We start from the raw sequence: 25295 nt of genomic DNA, 5'->3' as shown, positions 1-25295 counted from the left end.
AAATATGGTACAAAATATAATAGAATATATAATATATAATAAATCATAAAATAAGTTTCGAAATGACTACTAAAAATGATTAGAAAAAGCAATACAGAATATAATACAAAATTTGTTACATGATAAATCACAAAATAAATTACAATGCAAATTACAGAATATAGTATGCTTTACATCTGCAACAAAGAGAATTGGTAATTGCATTAGATTATTAAAGTCGCTTATTGGAAAGAAGAACGCGAGCAACCATATTGAGTACTATATTTTTCTCGATTTCGGTTTTTTCAGTTTTATATGGAAATGATATAAACTTTTAATTACCGATCGCGATATATCGAAGTTGAAGGGATTTCGACGAACACTCGATCAGAATGTGTACAGTATGTACAGTAATACTGCACAAATGTGCAAAAATAGAAAACTCCTGCAAGTTATAATGAAGCGAGCATAGTGATAAAAATAGTACTGAAAATAATATGAAAAATGTTTTTCGAAAACAACGAAAAAATTAAACAAAAGGGGGAAATTGTATTTTAATAAAAATATGAGTAATTCCAAAATTAAAGCAACACTTCTAATAATTTCAAAACGTACGAATCATTGCTTTGATTTTGGAAATTACTCCGAGGGGAATGCTTCATTGTACTTGTATTCAGTACATAGAATTTAATAAAATTTAATAAAATAAAATTTATTTATATTTATTTGAAATAGAAATTAGAAATTTTTTCAACCAAGATTCTAATACTCGAGGTATTAGAAAGTTCTAGCCTAATCCAACAAGTATATTACAGAAATGTATATGGCACGAGTGCTATTGTACGTTAATACATTAGCACCCGTGGTCAGTATGTTCACCATGAATATAATTAAATACAACTAGTCACCCATGCCGTTTCGGACCGACATGATGGGCAACCAGAGGAATCGTAAACATGCGACTCACCGATCGTTGTCTTCTTCTTCATATGAAAGCAACTCTGGACTGGACTGGACTTCGTCCTGGCATCAGCATCACTGTATCCTTCCCTTGCCACATCGTCGATGCAGCGATGTCAACATTGGTGATCAGTCCTTCTTCTTCTCTTGGAACACTTTCACAACACACTCGCGATATCGCGGACGCGTCCGAATTTGTTTCGGTCGGTATCGAGTAAAAATATCGCGTATGCACACGTACGAACGCAAACGATTTAGGAGAAGTACAGTTATAATTTAATTTTGATAAAAATATTTGATGTCCACTGACACTAATGAAATTTAAAAAATAAAGTATGGAATATTTATTTCAGGATTAAATAGACAATTAGCGATAAAAGATGAGTGAAATAATTAAATGAATAATTAAATAAATTATTAAAAATAAAAAATAAATTAATTAAATATATAATTGAAAATAATAAATAAATAAATTTAATGAATTATAAAGAGTTAAACATAAATAAATAAATTAAATTAATTATTATAAGTGAAAATTAAATAAATAATTTAATTTAGACGGTTTAAGTTTCGATGTACGCGTTATGACGGCCGAGGAGCAACTGACGTGTACTCTGATCGCCAAGTGCCTATATGAACCGACAGTACCCTTGCTCGAGGTCAAACGTAAATTCACGAACTTAACCGATTTTCCAAAGATTCGTAAACCCGTTATAATAGTTATTACATAGTTTATTGCAAATATATGCTTCGTATAATTTTCAATAAGAATATATATAGTAATATACATAGGTACAACTATTTTTATATATAAAAAAGTCATTTATTCTCTCGTAACAATAATTTTTAATGTCCAAATGTTTAAAACAATTTCTTAAAGTTAGAAAAAGCGAACAGTGATTAAAAATGGTATTCACGAAAAGGACCCTATATATCCCATACCTATCACCCATCTGAAAACAAGCTGAAATTCGCGTTTTTAACAAATTTTAAGAATTTATATGGCGTAATTATTTTACAATGCCCTATATAGTTTTTAATTTATAGTTTCTTTGAAAATCAAATTGGTAAAAGAGACGTGTTTATATGCTACATTATGTTTATATGTTATATTATGTAATTAAATGCATCATTCTTTTAAAAATTATAATAACAAATACTGATTTTGTTGTATATCTTGACTTTACCCTACTAAAATGACTATTAGCTTCGAAATGCAATGGTTAATTAAATAAAGGGAAATAGATGCTTTATGCAACTTGTAGAAACAATATGTACAAAAATTTAAACATATATCTTTTGTAAAAACAGATATTTATGTTGTTATAACGTTAGTTTTTAACGTGTCAGTAGGTAAAACAATATTGTTCCAGTTTTTAAAGTAAAATTAGACGAATAGAGGATGAAAGTGATATTAATCAAGGACCCCCTATACCCCACACCCATTATCCGCTGTAAAATAAGCTAAAATTTGCGTTTCTAACAAATTTTACAGATTTTCATAACTTATATATACCTATTATACATTTAATAACAATACTTCTGTGATAAATGAAAAAATCGAAACAATACTAGTTTTTTTTCCGCCTGAACGGATACACGTTTGTCGACGATCTTCTTGTAACTCTTTGTTCATGTTACATTAGGTTTCTGGAAGCCCCTCGTCTGCATCTCGATTTTCCATTGAGTGTTCACTGTGATATTCTAGCCAGAGTATATCTCGTCATAACTAATCTTATTGCGGTTGAAATGCTGTTGAAATAAAAGCATGAAAATGCGAGAAAGAACAGTGAGGAAAAATGAGTATTAGAGTGTGCACGTATGAGAGCTTCAATCTCTTTACGGTACAATTATACCACGATTACAACTAGAGATCTTATTAATTTAGGGAGGATTGGTCTTTACCTTTCTATATTTCCTGGAAATAAAGTGGAACTTTCATCTCACTTCGTTTAAACCACATCCCTTCTAACGATAAATAAATCGAGATCGTAGAATTTAACCACCCAAATTTGTAAACAGCTACATTTCAATTTGTAGATTTTCACTGCACGAAGCAATTTCATATCTCTCTCTTTAATTGAACGTGGTTCAGTGTTTATTTTCAGTGTTTGTCGATTTTAATATAAATGTTATAAATAAAATGCTGAAATTAACTAAAACAGGGTAAATTCGGGAAATACTTTTAAAATACGCGTCTAATAATTGGCACAAATATTTACACAAAGATATTTACGTAAAGACAGATGTTAATATAATATATAAATTTTTCAGAAATATCTCTTTTCTGTAATTAATTACGTATAATTCGTCTTCGAGTACACTCAATTTCCAATAGTGGTTCTTCAGCGTTCCGTTGGACCTTTATTCCTCTGTAGATCCCATTTTAAAGCACTGTTATAAGAAATAATTTATTTCAAAATAAACTGAAACTGAATCAGGTTGTTGCAAAGTGTGCAGTATTAAACCTGCTCGTGACGTTGACATTCGTACCTAAACGAAGAAATCGTTGTCTGAAACTGCGAGTCCTTAACACAGTTGCGCCACAGGTGTCAGTTTCGCGAAGCTTCACATCGCATTAACTGGGATCTCGTTTCATTCGTTCTTGGTACTAATAAAAACTCAATGGATCCTTTAATTTAAGTTTTATTTACAATCTTGAATTGTTTGCAACAGTATAAGTTCATCATACACCTAATTTGTTATCCGACGTTGATTGAAGTCGAACATTTTCACCCTTCTTTCGTACACTTAGGTAATGAAATTTTTAAATTTCTTTGGGACAATGCCAGCCCTTAGCACCCGTTTCAATGATAATGAGCATGCAGATTAAGTTACAGCTCTTAGGGCACGCCACAACATTTTTCAGTTTTATATCCAACATTTTTCAATTTTACAGCTCACTTCCCTAATTTCTGAGAATCAATATCTCGCCCCTTGCCTTTTAAACTCTCGAACTATAGTATCTGAAAATTCCCTTGGCAAAGAATCCAACGTTCTCTCATAGGCATTTCTTAGCTCGTTAGTTTTAAACTTATTAACAAATTCTGGGAATCGACTTCCACGTCGTCGGAGAAACCTTCGTACTGTTCAAGAAGACCAATGGTGTCTTCAATTAAGGAGAAATTTCATTTTTTCACAGTTATATTCCTCTTTTGCTTCGATTCGTTTCTTACTACGGTCTTCTTGACGTTCAGTCAGTCGATATTTAACGTGCCGTGAAATAAAAGTTGCCCCGATTTATCTGCCTTTTATAACGATCCCTGCTCACTTATCTGACAGTCCATTTCTCTATTGGCACAGCGACATCGGGTGTCCCTTTTTATCCGTATCAAGGCAGAGGCAGCTCTGACGCGAGTTAAGTATGATCGAGCGTGGTACGTGACTGCACAACCATGTAGACGCATAATACTCAAACGCGCGGGAAATTTGCGGATCGTATAAATGCAGATTTCTGCTCGACACGCAGTGCCCACTGGGAGAGGAGCTTTTTGACGTCCAGGCGGAGTTCATTTGTCGGAGATGTCAAGATGCCGTGGTTAAACTCTCAGAAGAAGCTTACTCGATGCCGCGTAGTGGAATTTTAGGACAAAAGTTGAGGTTATGTTGGTTAGAATGGGGTCCTTTGGAGTAATGGCTTGTAACTTTAGTTTGAGTTATGGTACACCATGCAAACGAGTCGCAGAGGATCTTGCACGAGAAAATGGAGGTAATACGTACAGTAGAATTTTTCCCTACGGGTCTTCGAGCAATTTGTTTTGAAAATTTTCAGAGTGCACCTGCTCTTCCACGAAGACGACTCTCTGAAATTATTTTAAACATCGATATTGCTCCTTGACAAAGATAAATTAGAGAAATTATTTTAGATATTGATACCGTTCAATTATGATATTTAACCCTTTGTACTCGATGATTTTTTGGCTAAAGAAAAGTAGGAGTTCAAAGATTTTCTACTATGAAACTGGCTATATTTTTTTGAGCAATCAATAAATAAAATTATTTGACTTCCATAAGTACCTCTCACACCGTTACATTATCTTAAATTTGACTTATTAATTAATATCGATCTTCGAAATTTTATCAAATGGCGACTAAAGGACGCCTCTCGAGTGCAAAGGGTTAAAGAAACAACGTGCTCCAAGATTATTGGGATTATGGGTAAAAAGAAATAACTATCTGTATTTTATAATTATCTTTATTCTCTCCTAAGAAAGGTATATCTATAGTACATCTATAGTATCTATAGTATATCTATAGTATACCCATATCTATAATATAGTATATCTATAGTACATGCCTCTTCCATTGCGTGCCAAGAAATCTACTTTATCGACATCTCTTTGTTGGAACGAGTACCCCACGTATTTTCAAACACGATTTTTTCCAAAACGAAAACTCCTAGGAAGAAAATTTATTCTACATTTTCGATACATTTTTTCATGTAGAATTTAGAAACGCGAAAATTTTTATCCCCTCTCTGTTCCTTTTATATATATGTATATATACGAGTAACATGTGGAATAATTCGAAATCTTTGATATTTTATTATTGGGATATCCTTTGTTATTCGGCATGCCAAATTTTCTCCATGATTTTCATCGAGACTCCTGCACCACAATGGTGAAAGATCCAGCAAAAATTGAATTCGACACTTCTGTACTTTTCTCCCAGACACAGATTTATGTCACCCGGAATTGTGCCTCTGAGAGCTTCTACGGCGACAAAGAGCCTCGAGTTTGGAACAAATTACCCGAAAACGTGAGGGAAGTCTCCATGCCAGTGCCTCATTAATTTCCACCCGCTGATCTCCCGTACACTGATTAATCCTTCGACTGATTAAACTCGCCAGTCTAATTTTCACCTAATAAACCCGATACTTTCTCGATAAGAGTCACCAACAGAGGCAAGGCTGGAGAAAATTGATGAGCCAGGAAGGTCTTGAATAAGGAAGTCGAATCTTATTCTTCTTGTCGTGTTTCCTTAACCGAAGACAGCTATTATCAGCTCACTGAACGCGTTTTAACCCTCCTTTACACGTGAAACGTAAATTCGCCTTTACCTAAATTTACCAGCTGTCATTGGAGGTCGCTCCATTTTCTCCGAGTCGTTCTGGAATGTTTCGCGCGAATCCGCGTTACACGTCCTGGCAATTAGAGGAACAAATATCAGATATAGCGTCTCTTCACGCAGAAGCTGATCGAAAAGCCCGCGTTGGAGAAAATGCGGCTTGGCCATGGCTTGTTTCCTCGATCGATACGCAATTAACGCTCGAGGCTTGCGGTGACAATAGAGCTGTCCGGTATCAGAGATAAATATTTGTCTCCATGAATAAACGATTGCAACGCGAAACTGGATGAAGATATTTTTATTCGGGTTAAAAGATGGATGCTTAAGGTTATATCGCGCGATACACGCGCTCCCATGCGTGCCTTTAGGCTATTTAGATCAGCTACTGAACCAGCAGTACCATATCTCTGTGATTTCGCACATGTGACGCGACGTGATGTGCAGCTAGCTAGGAACAGATGCTGACAGTATTGCAGAATACCATTTCGGAAAGAAATCGCGAATCGCAGCCATTGCCAATAAGAAGAAATTATAAACCGATCGATATTTTCTAGGAGTAAATGGAAAAGATATTTTGGGTAACAAAATTAAGTTGCGTGGTCTCTATGGGGAGGTGAAACGTAGGTTAACACGTTAAGTGTCATGTTGGTCCCCAGGGACCGACGCTAGTATCACGGTGCGCGGGTAGAGTACGAACAGACGTAACTCACAAGCTTAATTTTTAGAATAGTACTAACTTTATTTTGCTCTAGGTTCGGATATTTATAATGGTTTTGGCTGGAGGAGAGGTTATTGGTATTATGTGTCATGGGTCCAAGGGATGGCTATGATTTCAGTGATTTATTGGTGCTGTGTCAATGGTCTGGGATTACTGGTCGGCTATCTTCTGGTGCATCATGATGTGTCATAGGGGCAATGTCTGAGGCCTCTGTGTGTTTGTTCACTGCGTCACACTAGACTTTCCGTTTAGGCCCGGTCGATCCGCAGGAACCGGCCCAAACTAGAACCAAAAGGTGCTAACCTTTGGTATTAAATTCATAGCCATCTTTGAATCTAACGTTTGGGAATTCCTGTTATGATGATTGGTACAGTATCTCCGAGTTTTATAAACACTTTGTCCGTCACCGGTGGCCCACTTGACGGCCGAGTCTGGGACTGAACGGAACGGCGAGCAAATCGGGCTGGGCACTTATCGTGATAAGAGAAGCATAAAACAGACCCCTTGACGACCAAAACAGAGTTCTTAGAAATTAACTGTGACCGGCACGAGCGTGAAAGATAAGAGTGTTGAATTAGAGTTGGAAGGAAAAATTAGAAATTAGAGTTAGAAAAAGAGAATTCAAATTAGAGTTGGAAAGAGAGTTAAATTAGAGAGCGTTTCTGTAGGTTTTCGTTGCGTTATCTTAGTGTTCTTTAATAAATTTGAGAAATCATATGGAAATTAAGACGTAGAATTATTTTTCTTCGACATTCCACACATCGTTAGGTAATTTTAAATTTGATATATTAATTAACGTCGATCTTTAGAATCTGATTAAATGGTGACTGAGAGTCATCTCTCGAGTGCAAAGGGTTAATAATAAAATAATCAAACATGTATTTTTATTTTAACAAATAAAATATTTAATTCGTTACACTTTTTACATGTGACTGGTTTCTCCATCATGCATTTTTCGTAGACAACCTTTTTGCAAATTATGCAAGTTTGAGTGGTTTTAATTACTGTGAATCAGTGATAACTTAATTAATTATTTTGAGTGGTTATAACTACTGAAAGAAGTGAACAATTTAATTTGCAATTTAAAAGTCGCGTTATTTTTATACCTGGTGCTTAGGGGGTTACAGGAGGAGGAATATTTATGGTATGTTTGATCTATAGTTATACAGAAAATCATATTTATGGTACTTGTAGTGCGCTATTAGTGGAGGAAAATATTGCTGATATTTCTGATCAGTAATCAGAGAGGAAAGAACATTTGGCATTTGGATTATACTTAACATGATCAATGTAAAGTTGCAACGAGCTTGCATCTTCTTTGCTGCAGGGCTAATCCCATACACCTTGACGTCGTTGTTATCTTCCTACGCGTCCTTTACAGGGAAATTTAATCTTATGTAGAGTAACTTAATTTTCTAGTTTTAGAAGAGCAATTGCTGGCTTTGATTGGAACGGAATTTACTAAATCGGTCCTTGAATCGAGTTATATAAAATGGCGAAAAGTAGGAAATATTGCGATCAACGTATCTATGGGCATCTCGAGGTATTGGTGGTCTTAGTATCATAATCACCTGAGATTCCACCCTGTGGTGGTTCTGATATTTGGGAAACAAGAAGGGTATTGTGGGTCAACGAATGAACTAGGCTTAAATCTAAATCCCAAATCGTTCGTGTCCTGTATCGAGGATTTACGATACTATCGCTATGGAGAGTGCTGATACTGGATTCTAACGATCCATGTCACCAAAATACGGACACGGCGACCATCCACGTCCGTGACGTAATTTTTGATACGAGAATTTTGTTTCACCCAGGGTCCCCTCAGCTTTAACACTGTTAAATATTTATGTACTTAAATATTAGTTAATAATGTAAGTATTTAAATAGAAGTTATTTAAATATTGTACAAAATTTCTATAAATTGGGAAATATTTTAATCTGAAGCATTCGATAGGAATGAGTCACTTTAAATGCCTGATAGGTTCTTGAATTTGTAACGCGAAGTGTCAGGAGTTTAGATCATTAAATTCTTCCCTATCGAAAATTAATTAATTAATTTTAAGTAATTAAATATAAGTTAATATTAGTTAACCCTTTGCACTCGAGAGGCGACCATCAGTCACCATTAGATAAAATTTCGAAGATCGATATTAATTAATATGTCAAATTTAATATAATTTAACTGTGTGCGAACTATCGAAATCAAATAATTCTACGTGTTAATTATTATACGATTTCTTATTTATTACTGAAAGAAATATCGCCAGCTCTATAGCAGAAAATCTTTGAACTCCTATTCATCTTTAGCCAAAAGATCGTCGAGTGCAAAGAGTTAAATATTGATTAATAATTTAAGTATTTAAATAGAAGTTATTTAAATATTTTACAAAATTTCTGTAAAATGGGAAATATCAGAATTTGAAGAAATCGATAGAAGTGAGTAACTTTAAATTCCTAATAGATTCTCGAATTTGTAACGCGAAGTATCAGGATTTTACATCAATAAATTCTCTCCTATCGAAAATTAATATAAATGCTCGAGAAGATGTAATCTTATTATTGCCAATTAAGGTCTTATATAAAAATAATTTCTTCATTCCGTGAGAAAAAATGAAGCTTCTTCCTGTAGTTATATAATGCACAATACTTAAATTTATTTGCAGTATTTTGACGATTTTATATCGAAAATAATCGTAGCTTTTATTTGTCCAATTTATATTCAATAGAAAATTGTCATATGGTGTACGTACATTTAATTTATATAAAACCCTTTGACAATCTTGTGGAAAAATAAATTTTTTAATACTATGTGGTGAAGGAATCTTATGTTTTTAATAACTTTAATAAATATTGTTACTAGGTACCCGATTTTTCGATACACTTTACAGGTGGCAGTTGATGGGAAACTGTTCTATAAAGCACACTTAATTTATATGCAACATCTCATGCACTTTGACGTGTATTAGACGCAATTAATACGCCCACAGTTGATCTGCTTTACATTATCTATTATATATACAATATACCGGCAAATAATTTCCATACAAAATTCCGGTTTATATTGAACACGAAATTTTACAAGAAAATCAAGCGTATTATCAACGTTACGTGCAATTAATATTTTCGAAATATTTAGGGTCTTGGAAGGAAATAAGAGGAGAATTTTTATCGATTAAAATCGCCTAACAAAATATGAAATTACAAAACTGTTCCTTCATAAAAGATAAACAATTTGGTTTATCGTGTTTTTTCGCTGTGGTTCACAAATTTTTATTTGCTATTTGATGACAGGATTGTTAGTATTTAATTTAATTAATTAAAATTTAGTATTTAGTTTATTTGTAATTTAATAACAATAAGAAAAATTATTTACTGAATTACATAAACTATCAAACAGAAATATTAGGTTGAAATATAATTAATTTATCACAATCATATGCTCACACGTCTTTTCACTATTAAAACTCAATTGCAACTGACCTATGCCAAATCACTCTCCCTTTTTTCTTTCTTCTTTCATATATTACATTAGATACACAATTCACACAACACCTCAATCATTACACGCATACTCATTTACCATAATAACCTGAATTCATTAGATACTTCCATCCCATGCATACTTGTTTCACTCATCTCAACACAAATATATTTAAAAATCTAACTAACCATTACTACAAGGATTAACTACTAAATCTCGAAAGATTTCACGTGTTCGTGGATTCAGTTATTTCATACTAAATAACCAATAATTCTACCGCAAAGTCGAATTTATTATTATTTATTATATATTCACCCTTCGCCCGCTTCATCTTTTCGATTGACTCTGCTCATTGCATCCATTGCGCTCAATTTGTCTTTGATACGCGACGAATATTTTACACACTATCACGAAAAAAATTCTGAAAAGTTATTCCAGTGTATCTCGTGGAAATTCATTTACACCGTGGAAAGATTTTTGTAATTAATAAAAGGTTTCGTATGAAGAAAATTGAAGGATGAACAATCGTTTGAAATAAAGATGAACTTTCAGGCTCTTCTGCCAGGCTTCAGATTAAGAAACTGTATAACTCGATGGTTGAATAATTCAGCTGTTTGACTTGCAAAAATCGCTTCTGCCAACAGCCAGGGATAATCCAATTTGTCTGGGTCTAGATGCTGAATGATTTAACCGACGAAGTAAACTAATTTTCGGACACTGAAGCGTGGAATAATTCAAATGCTAAATCGTGGTCAACGACACGATTATACCCACCAGCCGAAGTTAATTTCCCCTAAGGAGTCAGATTAATTACTTTCGTCTATTTAGCACGCTTATCAGTGCCCTTGTCGAGTTATTTGAATTTATATGGTATGAAAATTTCAAGAATATTCAATTCGTAACCTGTATGGTAGCCATTTTGTCACACACGTGGTATGAGCAAGTTTAAAAAAATATAGAGTTATTTAATATTTGTATTTAAATAATTAAAGTATTATTTTTATGAAACGAAGTATTCGATTTTATGAAACGAAATTATTTAAATGTACGTAGAAAAATGAAAAATATTGGTATTGCTAGTATATTTATTAATTTGTTCAGAAACTAGATAAATTGTATATTGTAATATATTTTATAATTATTGGTTAATATATAATGTTATAATACAATTATAACAAGAACAAAAATTGACAAAGTCGTCAGATTTCACCTTATCGATTATTATCGGTAAAATAGCTGTTTTCAATCCTCTCTACTCGCGTACTATCTAAGCAATGTATGATCAAGTCATGTACCACTGTGTAGGTAGTATATATTCATTGTAACATACCTCGCTGTATACGATTTAATACTACAATATGATTTGCTTCTGAACGTATACCATCTGGAAATGTTCAACGTGCCAGCAATTAAACGGGTATCACAGGTTGAGAACCACTGGTTTAAAGGATTGATGGTACGCCATTTGCGTTTAGATGGCATCTAAGTATAATTTAATTGTGATTAGTTGACTGGAGAAATTGGGACAAACTATTTTGGTAATACGATTAAAATCAAATCGTATGAATTATTTAACTTCGAAGATTAACAAAAGTGGATTTAAAAAAGATCTATGTAAATCTCTGAAAACCCTCTAACGTATTTTAGGACAGCCATATAGTATTAATAAAGAATTATAATATATATTATAAGTACATTAATATTCTTTATTTCTTCTTAAATCAATATCGGTGGATGATGAAGTCATAACGATAATATTGGATTCTTCAGAAAATTCGTAGGATTTAATTCCAATGTATTTTCATGGAATTAGCATTTAATTGATTAATATATGCACCACTTCTTTCGATAATCCCTTAAACCACTCATAGCTTCGTGAGTCTCTTCATGAACAATTTCTCATCCCTTTCTGTAATAAATTCTCTCAAGTGGTATTAAGAACAACAAGCATTTAGAGTATTTTACTTATGCAACCTAAATATTCCCAAAAAACGTTAACGACATTTCTCTCAAATTTTCTTAAATTTCCAATGATAAGTAATACATTCGAATTTATTTACAGTACTCTACTCACATAACTTCTATAAAAACGTAAATATGTTTAAAAAAATATGTAAAAAAAAGTTAACAATATTTCTCTGGAGTTCTTTTGAATTTCCAATTATAAATAATATATTGTACATATTCGAATTTAGGATTTATGCAATTATTTGCAGAAATTTGTCCGAACAATCTCCTATTAATAAAATTCAAAATGGAACGAATATATCTATTAAAGAGTTAAAAAATGGTAGGGATTTTTTATGCAACCCAGTAACAATAATTTTTATCATTAGAAATTTGTTCCCCCTTTGCAAAGTATCGAATTACAAATTCTTCGATAATGGATCTGCGGCGTTTATTCAGCCGTGGAATCACGTTTCCATCTGCTGAGTACAGCCTAGTCAAATATCATCGTAGCTCCCGCTAACACGCGAGGAGTGCGTCGAAAGAGATTGCATCGATCGGTTCTCAATAAATGTTTCGTACTAGAATCAATATGTACATTTTTGTACACACGCTAGGAACGTCCCGGAAGAGTTTCTACACATACGCGCAGAGATTCTCGATGCATGTGCATTTTGCGATATTTATATTCATCTCCTGCATACCATAATTTCATCCAAGTTATTTTATTTGCGATCTCTCTATTAACTTCTGCCAAAATGGAATTCTAAATACGATTATGTATTTACTGGATTGGTTTAGGTTAAATATGTATGTAGTTTTAGGTTAGATTTGAATTATTAGGTGATTCAGGTAGATTTAGGTTAGGTTTTTAGGATTCTGCAATGGCTTAGTTTACATTATATATGTTTGCAAGTGAATAATAAATGTAAATATACATTTAATGAAATTTTAGAATTATTTTCTAATTTCTTTTTATGTTTGCTCGCCATATTTTATTATTTTGCTATTGTTTTATTGTTTTTGATTATTAATATCTTTTAAATTCTTAATTTCTGCATTGAAATTTGTTTTAGTGATATTATTATTTTTTATTATAGTTAGTTAATAAATTCTTCTTTGCCTAGATTTTCTTTTCTGTTATGGTTTGGTGTTATATAGTTTCTCGATTATTCTGATTTTTAGTTTTTATTCGTTGATTCCCTGTGGCGATAGTTTTGTTAATTAATCTTTTCCCATTCTCATACTGTTCTCTGTTTTTCCCGAATTCCGATTTTGATATTGACTTTTTCCTAGCGTTTATTGATTTTTGTAGTTTCCTTGTACCTCTTTTTGTATTCAATTCCTTATATCATTTTCACGCATTTTGAAATACTCGTAAGGTTTTATACAAACACATATTCCACAGAATTTTTTCTTTTATTTTTTTTGTCTTCCCAATTTTTTCCACCAAACGGTGGGAGAAATTTTTCCCGATTTTGCGATAATAGCAGCTTGTAAATTCTTAAATATGGAGACAAACCTAGAAAACAGCGTTGCAACAACGGCAGAAATATCTTGTGAAAACTGGAAAAACCAACCAACCATCACAACACACTACCAAACACTACCCTTTTTCTTTTTTGTCATCGTGGGGGCCACCCATCCCAATCTGAATTCCAACCTAGGGTAGCTTAACACGAGTGATCGCAAATCGAATCTAGGTTTACAATACGACAATTCCTTTCCAGTGATTTTATCCTAAATTTCTTTTTTTTCTAAGCACAAACTAACAATATTTTTATTAAGAACTACTGGTTTTTAATAATAAGGTTTATAATTGGCATCTCCTCGAATTAAAAATATTTTTCAATGTATCTTCCTCTTTTTAAAACCTATCGATATATTTTCTATTTCATACATTTGTCTTTCTTCTGTATTTGATGTAAAATTTTTGTTGAGACTACACATACTGATACCAAATATTAATAATTTTCATTTCACATTAATATCACACGAATACTCTATACTTTTTTCTTACTAATAATTTTTGTAGTTCAATAAATATTAAATTGAATGTCATAAAAAAACGATCTAAGTTACATTTTAATTAGATTAAAGTTAACCTAGGTTATTACAAATATTATACGACTATTGTTGCAGAGAAATTTCTAATTTTTCTAATATAATATCTACACGAGGAGAATGTAAAATTAAGATAGAACTGATATAAAACTGTTTTTTGGAATTGTACTCAGAATCGATAGTTTCACTGATTCCTAAAGTCCATAGCAGTTGTAGAAAACAACGTTTCATTGAAACTGTTTCGCAAGCCTGAATCGACAATGTAATAGTTTTCAACTTTAGATTAAAAGGTACACATTGCAGGGAAAATTATTAGTTTCCATTCCCAAGGTGTGAATGGCATGTCACCAAAAGTCGGTTTAGGTTATGTTCTGTAGATGTTATAACGTTTTAACAACTGGTCTATGTCGTGGAAGCAGAATAATACAAAACTGAAATGGGAATAAAGAATCGATATTTAGACAATTATCGAAATTATAATTAATTTATATCGAAATTAAATTCGAAAATATCGAGATTTTCATAATAGCCATAAAAAATAACTACTGAAATTATTTCACAAACTCGAATTGACATTATAACAGTTATTACCCCCAGATTAAATGATGCATAATATAGAGGCAATTTTTAATTTCATTTCACGAGAAATAAATACAAATTCATCGAAAATGTATTTAGATTCTTATACATATTTAATAAACAACGATTCTTTGAAATTGTTTCAACCAGGTAAATCGATGTACCAATTTTTGATACAAGATTAAAATACATACATTTAAGAGAAAATTGTTAACCTGAACATATACAGTGTAAAGAGAACGCTATTGAAAATTGCTTTAGGTTAGTTTTAGAAATATTTAGAAAATGACGTGTTTCTGAAACAGTTTCAAAAACTAAATTTGATTTCATAACTGTTTTCCTTCTCGAACTGTAAAACACACGTTGCAGAGAAAATTATTAGTCTCTGCTCACGTAGCTTGAACGAAACGCCATCGAGAATCAGATCGGATTAGGTTAGGTTTTTACGAATATACGAAAGGACCGATATTTTCGAAATTGCTTCATGCACTTGATTAAATATGGCAATATTTTTCAAGCTCGGATTAAAACACATGCATTGCAAAGAATATTATTATCCTCAATCCACCAAGTGTAGACAGAAATCAATGAAAAATCGTTTTGAGGCTAGTTTCCCACAAATATTTGAGGCACAATAATTATCTGATTAATTATGAGACAGTCCTCATTTCCAAACTATAAAATACACATTACAGAGGAAGTTACTACTCTCAGTTCATGTGTCACGAATGAAATACCAGCAAAAATCGGTTTAGGTTATGTCAGATACAAATATTTAAGAAACTTCTAAATTCTTTGAAATTTTTTCTCAATATTTTCCAATTTTAGATTAAAGCATACGAGTTTTAGAGTAAGTTATTAATTTCAACATACCTGGTGTGAGAAAAATTCACGAAGATTCGTGTTTTTAGGTTAGTTTCTATTCCTCGAAACTGCTTCAAACACTTGATTCGATATCGTACCTCTCTTCATCGAAAACACGAGTTCTAGAGAAAGTTATTAGCTTGAACACACTTGGTGTGAAGAAAAATTCACGAAGACTCGTGTTTTTAGGTTAGTTTTTAGGTTAGTTTTTAGGTTAGTTTCTATTCCTTGAAATTGTTTCAAACATTTGATTCGATATCGTATCTCTCTTCATGCCTAAATTATAAAACACACGTTGCATGGGAAATTCCGAGTCTCAAGCCAGATGTTCTGAACAGAACGCCATTGAAAATCGGCCCTATATGAAACGCGTTATTAATTTTCAACGTTTCATCGCGATGCCAAAGTAACATCAGCGCAACGTTGTAGTTACATCTCCTGTTACCATCGTTATTTGTTCCGTGAACAGACCGTTCTATTGCGTATTCCCTGTGCGCTGACTCGCAGAGTATCGTAAACCGGTTATTATTCCTGGCAAGGTAATAATTATTCGCGAAAACGGGGCTTCGTTGCGCGCTAACTTTCGCCTCAATTGGATTCCATTAACAGCACCTTCGAGGATAATTCTTCGAGCATTCCAGCTCGTTCTGTTCCCCCAGATCGAATTTTAGCAGAGGCAAAACATTTTCTCGTGTGGTAATTCGCGTTTCACGTTCCTCTTAGTCCCGGGACGAGTGGGTACGTCTCTTTCGAGTCCCTTAACTCGTAATTCTGTTTTAACGACTAACCAATATCGCAATTTCACCTCGGAACTGCCCTTTTGCCTCTACGAACATATTGTATTTCATTTTGTTTCTCATTTCTCCTCGTTGCCTACCGTCGAAAACATATCTGACGCCTTGGAAATTTTCTTTCAATCAATTTTCACCTCGAAATTGTCTTTTCGATTTAAAAAAAATTATTCCTGTTATGTTTTTTACTTTCTCCTTATTGTATAGCGTTGAAGACATTTCTGACGCCTTGGAAATTTTCTTTCAGTTTTCAACTCCAAATTGTCTTCTTAATTAATAAACAATAATTATTCCAATTTTGTTTCTTATCTTGTGCTCGTTGCCACCGTCGAAAATATATCTGATGCCTTGAAAATTTTCTTTCGATCAGTTTTCACTTCGAAATTGTCTTTTCGATTTAAAAAAAATTATTTTAGCTTTGTTTTTCATTTTCTCCTTGTTGCATAGCGTTGAAGACATTTCTGACGTCTTGTAAATTTTCTTTCAATCAGTTTTCAACTCGAAATTGTTTTTTTAATTAAAAAAAATTATTATTCCGATTTTGTTTCTTATCTTATATTCGTTGCCACAGTAGAAAACATATCTGATGCCTTGGAAATTTTCTTTCAATCAGTTTTCATTTCGAAATTGTTCTTTCCATTTAAAAAAAATTATTCCTGCTTTATTTCTTATTTTCTCTTCGTTGTAGAGCATTGAAGACATTTCTGACATCTTGCATATTTCTTTTTAATCAGTTTTCAACTCGAAATTGCCCTTTTGATTAAAAAAAAATTATTCCTATTTTGTTTTTTAATTTTCTGCTCATTACATAGCGTCGAAAATATAATAATGTCTTGAAAATTTTGTTTCAATCATTTTTCACCTCGAAATTGTCTTATCAATTAAAAAAAAAATTATTATTCCTATTTTGTTTCTTATTTTCTCCTCCTTGACTACCGCCAAAAACATTTCTGACATCTTGGAAATTTTCTTTCAATTATTTTTCACCTCGAAATTGTCTTCTTAATTCATAAAAAATTATTCTCATTTTGTTTCTTATTTTCTGCTCGTTGATATATGTATATAATATATAAACTATATATGACGTCTCGGAAATTTTGTTTCAATTTGTTTTTGCCTCGAAATTGTTTTGTTGTTTGAAGAAAAAGATATTCCATTTTATTTTGTTTCTCATTTTCTCCTTTCACATGCAGAGCGTCGAAAATGTATCTGACGTCTTAGAAATTTCGTTTTAATCAAGACTTGTATCCCAGAGACTTGAAATGCTTTTCGTGGAAGCAACTTTTTAAAAAATTTTATGAAAAGAAGTTTGAATATCTGTGGTTACGATATAAAACTTTGTGAAATTTTGGCTGGGGGTGTGAAGCTCGAGCAATTCTTTTATGGTCAGTTTAAGAATAATGATTCGTTTGCACGAAGTCATTCTTGGTTATAATCAACGTGTTTCCGGATGTGAATATGCTAACGAGGATTAGTTTTTGCTGAAACTGCTGCTTACTCGAATTTTCGACGAAAACTTCGAATTTAAGGGGTAATTTTGGAAACTTGGTCTTTCAGTCCACACTTGGTGTAATTTGAATACTAAACAGTTTCTCTGGAGTACATCTGGTGTACAATTTTCTTATTCTTAGAACAACGAGAACACATTTTCATTCTGCAAAACACATGATTATGCAGAACAATTTTTCTCACGAATAAAATTAACCTAAATTTTCTTTAGAGATAGAGTAATAAAATTGAAAGACATAAATTTTCCAAGTGTCAATCAGAGTGTCTTTTATTCTATTTAAAGGCGAACTGTATTTTAAATAAATATAAAATTAACCTGGATTAATTTTTTAAAAATCCTGTTAATTTGATGGAAAGGTAACAAAGATAGCAGAAATATGGTAATTATTAGCATAAATAACTTTTTAAAAATCCTAACAATTGCAGTAAAAGTGAAAAGATTATACGTATATAGCAATTATTAAATAATTATTACACACTTGATAAAATTATAAATATTATACAATGTTATCAGGACGATAATAATATGGTATCTGGTCTCATTTATTTTTAAAAGAAAACTACGATTAATATTCTTCGACTACGATTGAAAAATCGCGCGACGAAATATGTGAAAAATTCGCAGGAAGCGTGAAAAGATTCCAGTAGTAGCGAATCAAATGCAAGTTCTTTCCTCTTCCGTGTACTTGACTAACGGATGGAGAATGTCCGATGGAATTTATTTCCTCAGGCTCATCTGAGACAGAATCATCCCGCCGATGGCACAGGAAACCCAGGGGATGAAGAGATCAGGTGTGTGTAGAGCGGGGTTCAGTGAAAGCGCAGGCTACCTGTTGACTGAATTCGCAGAATCAATACGTCTTTGCGTCGGTGGTCAGACAAATGTGGAAACCTTCGAATAGATCGCAGAAGGTTGCTTTCTGCCTCTTGTATTCCGGAGAGAGCCACGGTCTTCCCGCGACGTGTAATTCTTGCATCATTGAATTCTTTCGTTCGAACAAAAATTAAGCTATTGTAGAATTTGTCAGATAATTTAAGCTTTCATTTTTATCGACTATAAGTTTGGGTAATTATAGTCACTATCCGAACATAAGTTTGGGTTATTATAGTCACTATCCAGACATAAGTTTGGGTAATTATAGTCACTATCCAGACATAAGTTTGGGTTATTATAGTTACTATCCAGACATAAGTTGGGGCAATTATAGTCACTATCTTCTGAACTATGGTTGGGCGGTGACTGTAATAAATTGCGATTGTATAGCACTGTGAGAGGTTCACTACATGGATGACTATAATTACCTTTCGTTGAACGCTTGATGTATTATATATTACCAATGACTCTGATGATCCAACTTAGGAGACTACAAATTGACTATAAGGTGACTATAAAGATTCAATGTTATAATAAGAATGTACTTCGCACAGCACGAATGACTATAATTATTTAACGGTGAGAATTCGCTTTGTACAGTATATGTGGCTATAGTCAGCTGATATTGATTATATGCTTTATATAATGAGACTGACTGTAATTACTCGGTGCTATGGAGACTACAAATTGACTATAAGGTGACTATAAAGATTCAATGTTATAATAAGAATGTACTTCGTACAGCACGAGTGACTATAATTATTTAACGGTGAGAATTCGCTTTTTACAGTATACGTGACTATAGTTAGTTGATATTGATTATATGCTTTATATAATAAAACTGACTATAATTACTCGGTGCTGAGAAATTGTTTCGTATAGTACACTATCATGATGACTATAACCAATAAACACTAATAATTTGTTTCATACGATATTGATGATTATAATTAGATAATACTGAGGATTCATTTTGAACGATATAAGTGACTATAATCATTGAGTACTGAACATATAGTATGAATGACTATACTCACCGATCACTAAGGCCTTATTAATTGACTATAATTATTTAACGGTGAGAATTCGCTTTGTACAGTATACGTGACTATAGTTAGTTGATATTGATTATATGCTTTATATAATAAAACTGACTATAATTACTCGGTGCTGAGAAATTGTTTCGTATAGTACACTATACTGATGACTATAACCAATGAACACTGACAATTCGTTTCGTACAATATTAGTGAATATAGTTATATAATACTGAGAATTCATTTTGTACGAAATATGGTGACTATAATCATCCAATACTGAGCATACAGTATGTATGACTATACTCACCGATCACTAAGACCTTATTAAATGTGTAGATGGCTAAAACAGCATTTCGCTCGTTACATACTATACATGGTGTTGCCAATTACTACTAAGTGCTCACTGTATGTTATAATTGAATCTTTGTGTAACACATTGTATGTGCGACATCGAGTTATACTGCGCCTCAGTTGCAGTGTTTGGAGTTATCCAATTGAAATGGAAACTAGACTGAACGAATCACTTAACTGCCATAATTTCATCAACGAATTTCTAAATATATACAATTATTATATAAAACTATATACAACTATATACATAATCTTAAGTAAGTAATTTCTATAAACAAAAAATATTTGAAATAGATAACCTTAAATAAATAAATAAATAAATAATAAACAATTTAAATACATAGTCACAAATAAATAATTAATTACAATTATTGACCTTGCAATTTTTCAATTCTTCAAAATAACCTAACCTCCAATCTAACCAACATCAATTTTCTTTTATACATTTATTTAGATATAGATATTTAGATATTTTATCTATTTTCCTTCAGATATTTCCATTTATCACAAATTTAGGAATTGAATTGTAGTCAGTTTGTACTCGTGATTGAAAAACTTCGCGAAAAATATCGATCCGAAATTCGCCTGACTGTTTCACTTAATCCGATCAACCCCTAAATCACTTTCCTTAATAAAAATAGAGCTGTGCACTGCTGAGGTGTAATTCGAGGTAAACTAGAACGTTAAAAGTCCACGGTGGGATCGTATCGTTTAATTATTTACGTAGCCACAAAGTGAGGTTATTAATGTCTCGGGGAATCTAGTTATCGAGCCGAAGAGCGGCTGGAAAATTGCTCGGGAAATCTCGCCGGGTCTTGCATTTTCTTCAGGCACGAGCAGCCCTTGGCTGTACCTGTTCGTGACCTTTTTTTACGCCAATGACTTTCTCAAAGAATCGCCCTCGCCACGATGCCGCCATGATGTAGATGGCGCGGCGGAGGGTCCCAAGGGCTGCACCAACCGGAACGATCTCTCGATATCTGCGTGATCATGATGGCATCTTATTCTCATCGTTGAACCCCCTACTCTCCTGGAACACGCTCAAGTCCTCGAGACTTCCCCTTTCATTCCTTGCTTCTTTTCGTTTTTCTTATAGGGATGGCACGGTGATCGTGCTCCAGGAAGTCAAGATCAACCGATATTGCCAGATGTTTACGAGACGAGGGCTTTTAAAAAATTGCCAAATGGCTCCTTTGAGTGTCATGGTTATTCGATGAAGCTGGAATTTTAATCAGGAGAGTGTTGTCTCTTCTGGTTGGTCCTTGAGGCAGCAAAAATAATGGAATTTGGTTAATCCTGCGTTAATGCATAATATAATTTGTGATTTATGGAATTTATGTATGTATATGTTGAGTTTAATATAATACTTAACTATACTTAATTTATTTAATTTAATATTATACTATACTTAATTTAATTTGTGGAACTTTTGATATGGTTGGGTTAGATTAATTTTCAAAATGATAGGGAAAAATTTATTTATATATACGTTCAGTTCATATACGCTTAATTTTACTTTTGTAATTCTTTATATGGTTTGGGTTAGGTTAATTTTAATGACGATGAGAATAAATTTATGTATGTATAACTATATTTTTCAAATTCTTTATATGGTTTGTGTTAGGTTAATTTTGAAAATAATGGGAAGAAATTAATGTGTGTATATGTTGAGTTTATATATGTATAATTTTGTTTTACAATTTTTTATATGGTTTGGGTTAGGTTAATTTTGAAAATGATGCAGTGAAATTCATGTAGGTATATGTTGAGTTTATGTATATTGAATTTTATTTTTGGAATTTTTGAAACAGTTTTAGGTTAATTTTGGTGACGAAGGGTATAGATTTGGAGATGAAGGAATAAATGTTGTTGAGGGATGGAGATGAAATTATTCTAAATATTTGTTTTGAACGGTTAATCGCTGGATAATTTAGTTCATGAAATTTTACCAGGTCAAATAGTCGAATATTCCAGCGGTTTGTATAATGACCAATATTGCAATATATTCGCTAATTGCATGGGTACATTAGTTAATTTGGAAATCTGTATATGGTTAATCTTAAAGAATCTAAAATAATGAATAATGTAATTATTAAATCACTTTAACATATGTTAATACCATAAGTAATTGAACCTAATTTCTATCATTTTCCTCTTTCATACTTCGCTCTAATTGACCAATTAAAAGAGATTCGCAAAATGTAAAAATAACAAGTATAAAATCTCCACAATTACGAATTCACGATAATATAACTTTCATTTTTATTTGATATAATTCATTTTAATTGGTCCACTGATTTACAGTCAAAATAAATAAAACAATAACTTAAACGTTAAATCACATTTCCATACTTGAGCCATACCCAGTCCCAAATAATTAATTTCACCTTTATACGAATTTTTCAAAAGTTTATTAATTTATAACTCAGTTATGCATTCAATAAAATAAATAAAACAATAAAAAACAATAAAAATAAATATAACAATAACTCAAACGTTAAATCACATGTCCATAATTCAGTCATACCCAGCCCCAAATAATTAATTTCACTTTTACCTGAATTTTTCAAAATTTTATTAATTTAACAGCCACTCATTTATGCATTCAATAAATAATTCACTTTCACCTTTATTTCGTATACTTTACTCAAATTTGTCAATTAAAGGTGTCGAACATTAAAAAATAACAGCATCTCAAATATTAAATCGCATTGGTATAATATAAAATCGTGAACAATCGTTTTTCAAATTTTGGAAAATTTGGAACCCTTTCCGCTCGACAATTTTTTGGCTAAAGAAGAGTACGAATTAAAAAATTTTCTGCTATAAAGCTGATGATATTATTTGACCAGTAAATAAGAAATCGTATAATAATTAACACGTAGAATTATTTTATTTCGATATCTCGCATTATTTAATTATTTCAAATTACACTTTAAGTTACATTATTTTAAATTCGATATATTAATTAATATCGAGCTTCGAAATTTTATCAAAGGCGACTGAAGGGCTCCTCTAGAGTGTAAAGGGTTAATTCACAAAATACACGATCCAATTTTAGCTCGAAGTTTGCATTTATAATTTCAGTTGGATGTAAAAGATTGGGTGAAGCTGTAAGAGTCGATTGAATTATCTCGTTTTAGAACAGGCTTCTTATGCCTCGCCACTCAGGTGTAATTAAGAAGGAACGTCTTCTTGCTATTTTTACAGACTGTGGGAATAGAGGTCCGGGTAACCAATGAGGTGCCGGCCAGCAGCACAGAGGAAAACGTGATGAAAGATGCAGCACCACCTTGGACGACTATGTCCGTACCTAACAGTCGGACTACCCCGCCAACCCCCACAAACCATCATCCACAGTACTTATCTCCGCACGTGTTTCAAGGGCGGAACTCTCTCTGCTGCACGAATGGTAAGACCTGTTTTCCTTCTCGTGAAAATAAATCTACTTCGTGCTTCGAGAAATCAGTGACGATGATTAATCCATTGTCATACTATTTAAGTTACGATGGCGAGTGCCATAATCAAAAGTAAAGTCGGTCACGCGTGACTAGTCGGTTGAAAAATGTGTTACTTACATTGGGCATTATAATACAGACCACGTTTCTTACTCGTGGTGCCCGTGTTTGACCCGATTACATTACTAAGAATCTCGTATAATGTTGATAAAATAGTTAAGATAAAATAGTTAATTTCTCGTTCTTTATTTTTAATTTTTTTCTCCCTTTTTCTTGTGTGGGCAGGATTTAATATATTTAGAAAATTGGAGGAATTATAGAGGAGAAATGATATGGAAATTTTGAAGAATTTATAATGTTTTTTTGTTTATTTTGTTCTCTGGGTTTGATATATTTTTGGTGAAATTATAGAGGAGAAATGATTTGGGGAATTTAAAAAATTTATGATGTATTATGTTTCTCTTTGTTAGGTTGAGAGGAGCTGATATATTTTTGCAAATATTAGGTTGGCAATATTTAATATATTTTGGGAAAATTTATTAATAATTTGTTGAAACAATCTAATATATTTGGATGAAATTATAAAGGAGAAATGTTATAGAGAATTCAAAAAAACTATAACATATTGTTCTTCTCTTTGGTAGGTTGACAACATTTTATATATTTTGGAAAAATTTATTAATAATTTGTTGAAAGAATCTGATATATTTTGGAGAAATTATAAAGGAATATATATAATATATATAAATAGGAATATATAAATAAATTTTAGAAACTTATAATGCATTGTTCTTCTCTTTGTTAGATTGTCAAAATTTAATGTATTTTGGAAATATTGAGGAAATCATGAAGGAAACATGATTTGAAGACTTGCAATCTGAGAAATTTGTAGACAAAATTTCGGTTGGATTTATGAACTTCACATAATGGGAAATTGATATTAGGCTTTAGGAAATTGTTGATGAAGTTATGAGAGAAAAGCTATTTCAAAACTTTGGAGATCTGCAACTTCTATAAAATTTTTATTGCGATTATGGGAAAAACATGTTTGGACATATCTTAGGTTAGGAGGATACAGGAAATGCGAATCTTATGAAAAAAAATGCTTTGTGAATTTTAGTTTCCTGAAGCTTTTGAAGCTTGTAGTATAACATGATTATTTTTATCTCGGAGCGTCTTTGTTGAAATTAAAAGAAGATTTTTTAATTTTAAATAATCACAGAGTGGAAAGCCGATTTCAGATTTTGGAATATTTTCCCCTTCTTTACTTTCGTTTTTCAGAGGTATTCATTATTAATAATCTCAAAGAAATAAAAATCACAAAGATAAACCGCAAAGACAAATAACTTAGAAGATACAAAAGCTGTTTTGTTAATTGTAACAGTAACATTTTAGAAAATACAAATTTGATAATTTCAAAAACCAAAATACATTTCCCAAGATTCCTAGAAATGAGTAAATTTTAACATTTTACCCTATATACTAACATATAAATATATATAATGTTATATACAAGATTATTATTACACATAAGTACATGCAATAATTTATACACTATTCATATTCTAATTTATTATTATACTTATATTTATTACTATATTTATTATACTTTT

General features: G+C 32.1%; 1 protein-coding gene across 1 annotated transcript in view; it reads left to right on the top strand.

Moving 5' to 3' along the window:
* Window positions 1–25295, top strand: part of LOC108548275 (uncharacterized) — a 175452-nt gene that overhangs the window by 23222 nt on the left and 126935 nt on the right. The window contains exon 2 of the mRNA XM_017901126.1: window positions 23435–23636. Coding sequence (XP_017756615.1) covers window positions 23435–23636 — 202 coding nt within the window. The remainder of the gene's footprint in view (window positions 1–23434; window positions 23637–25295) is intronic.

Source organism: Eufriesea mexicana, unplaced genomic scaffold, assembly GCF_001483705.2.
Source record: "Eufriesea mexicana isolate 0111107269 unplaced genomic scaffold, ASM148370v2 scaffold1482, whole genome shotgun sequence".
NCBI lineage: Eukaryota > Metazoa > Arthropoda > Insecta > Hymenoptera > Apidae > Eufriesea > Eufriesea mexicana.
The sequence above is the reverse complement of the archived record's forward strand: the minus strand, read 5'-3'. Positions and strand labels throughout refer to the sequence as shown.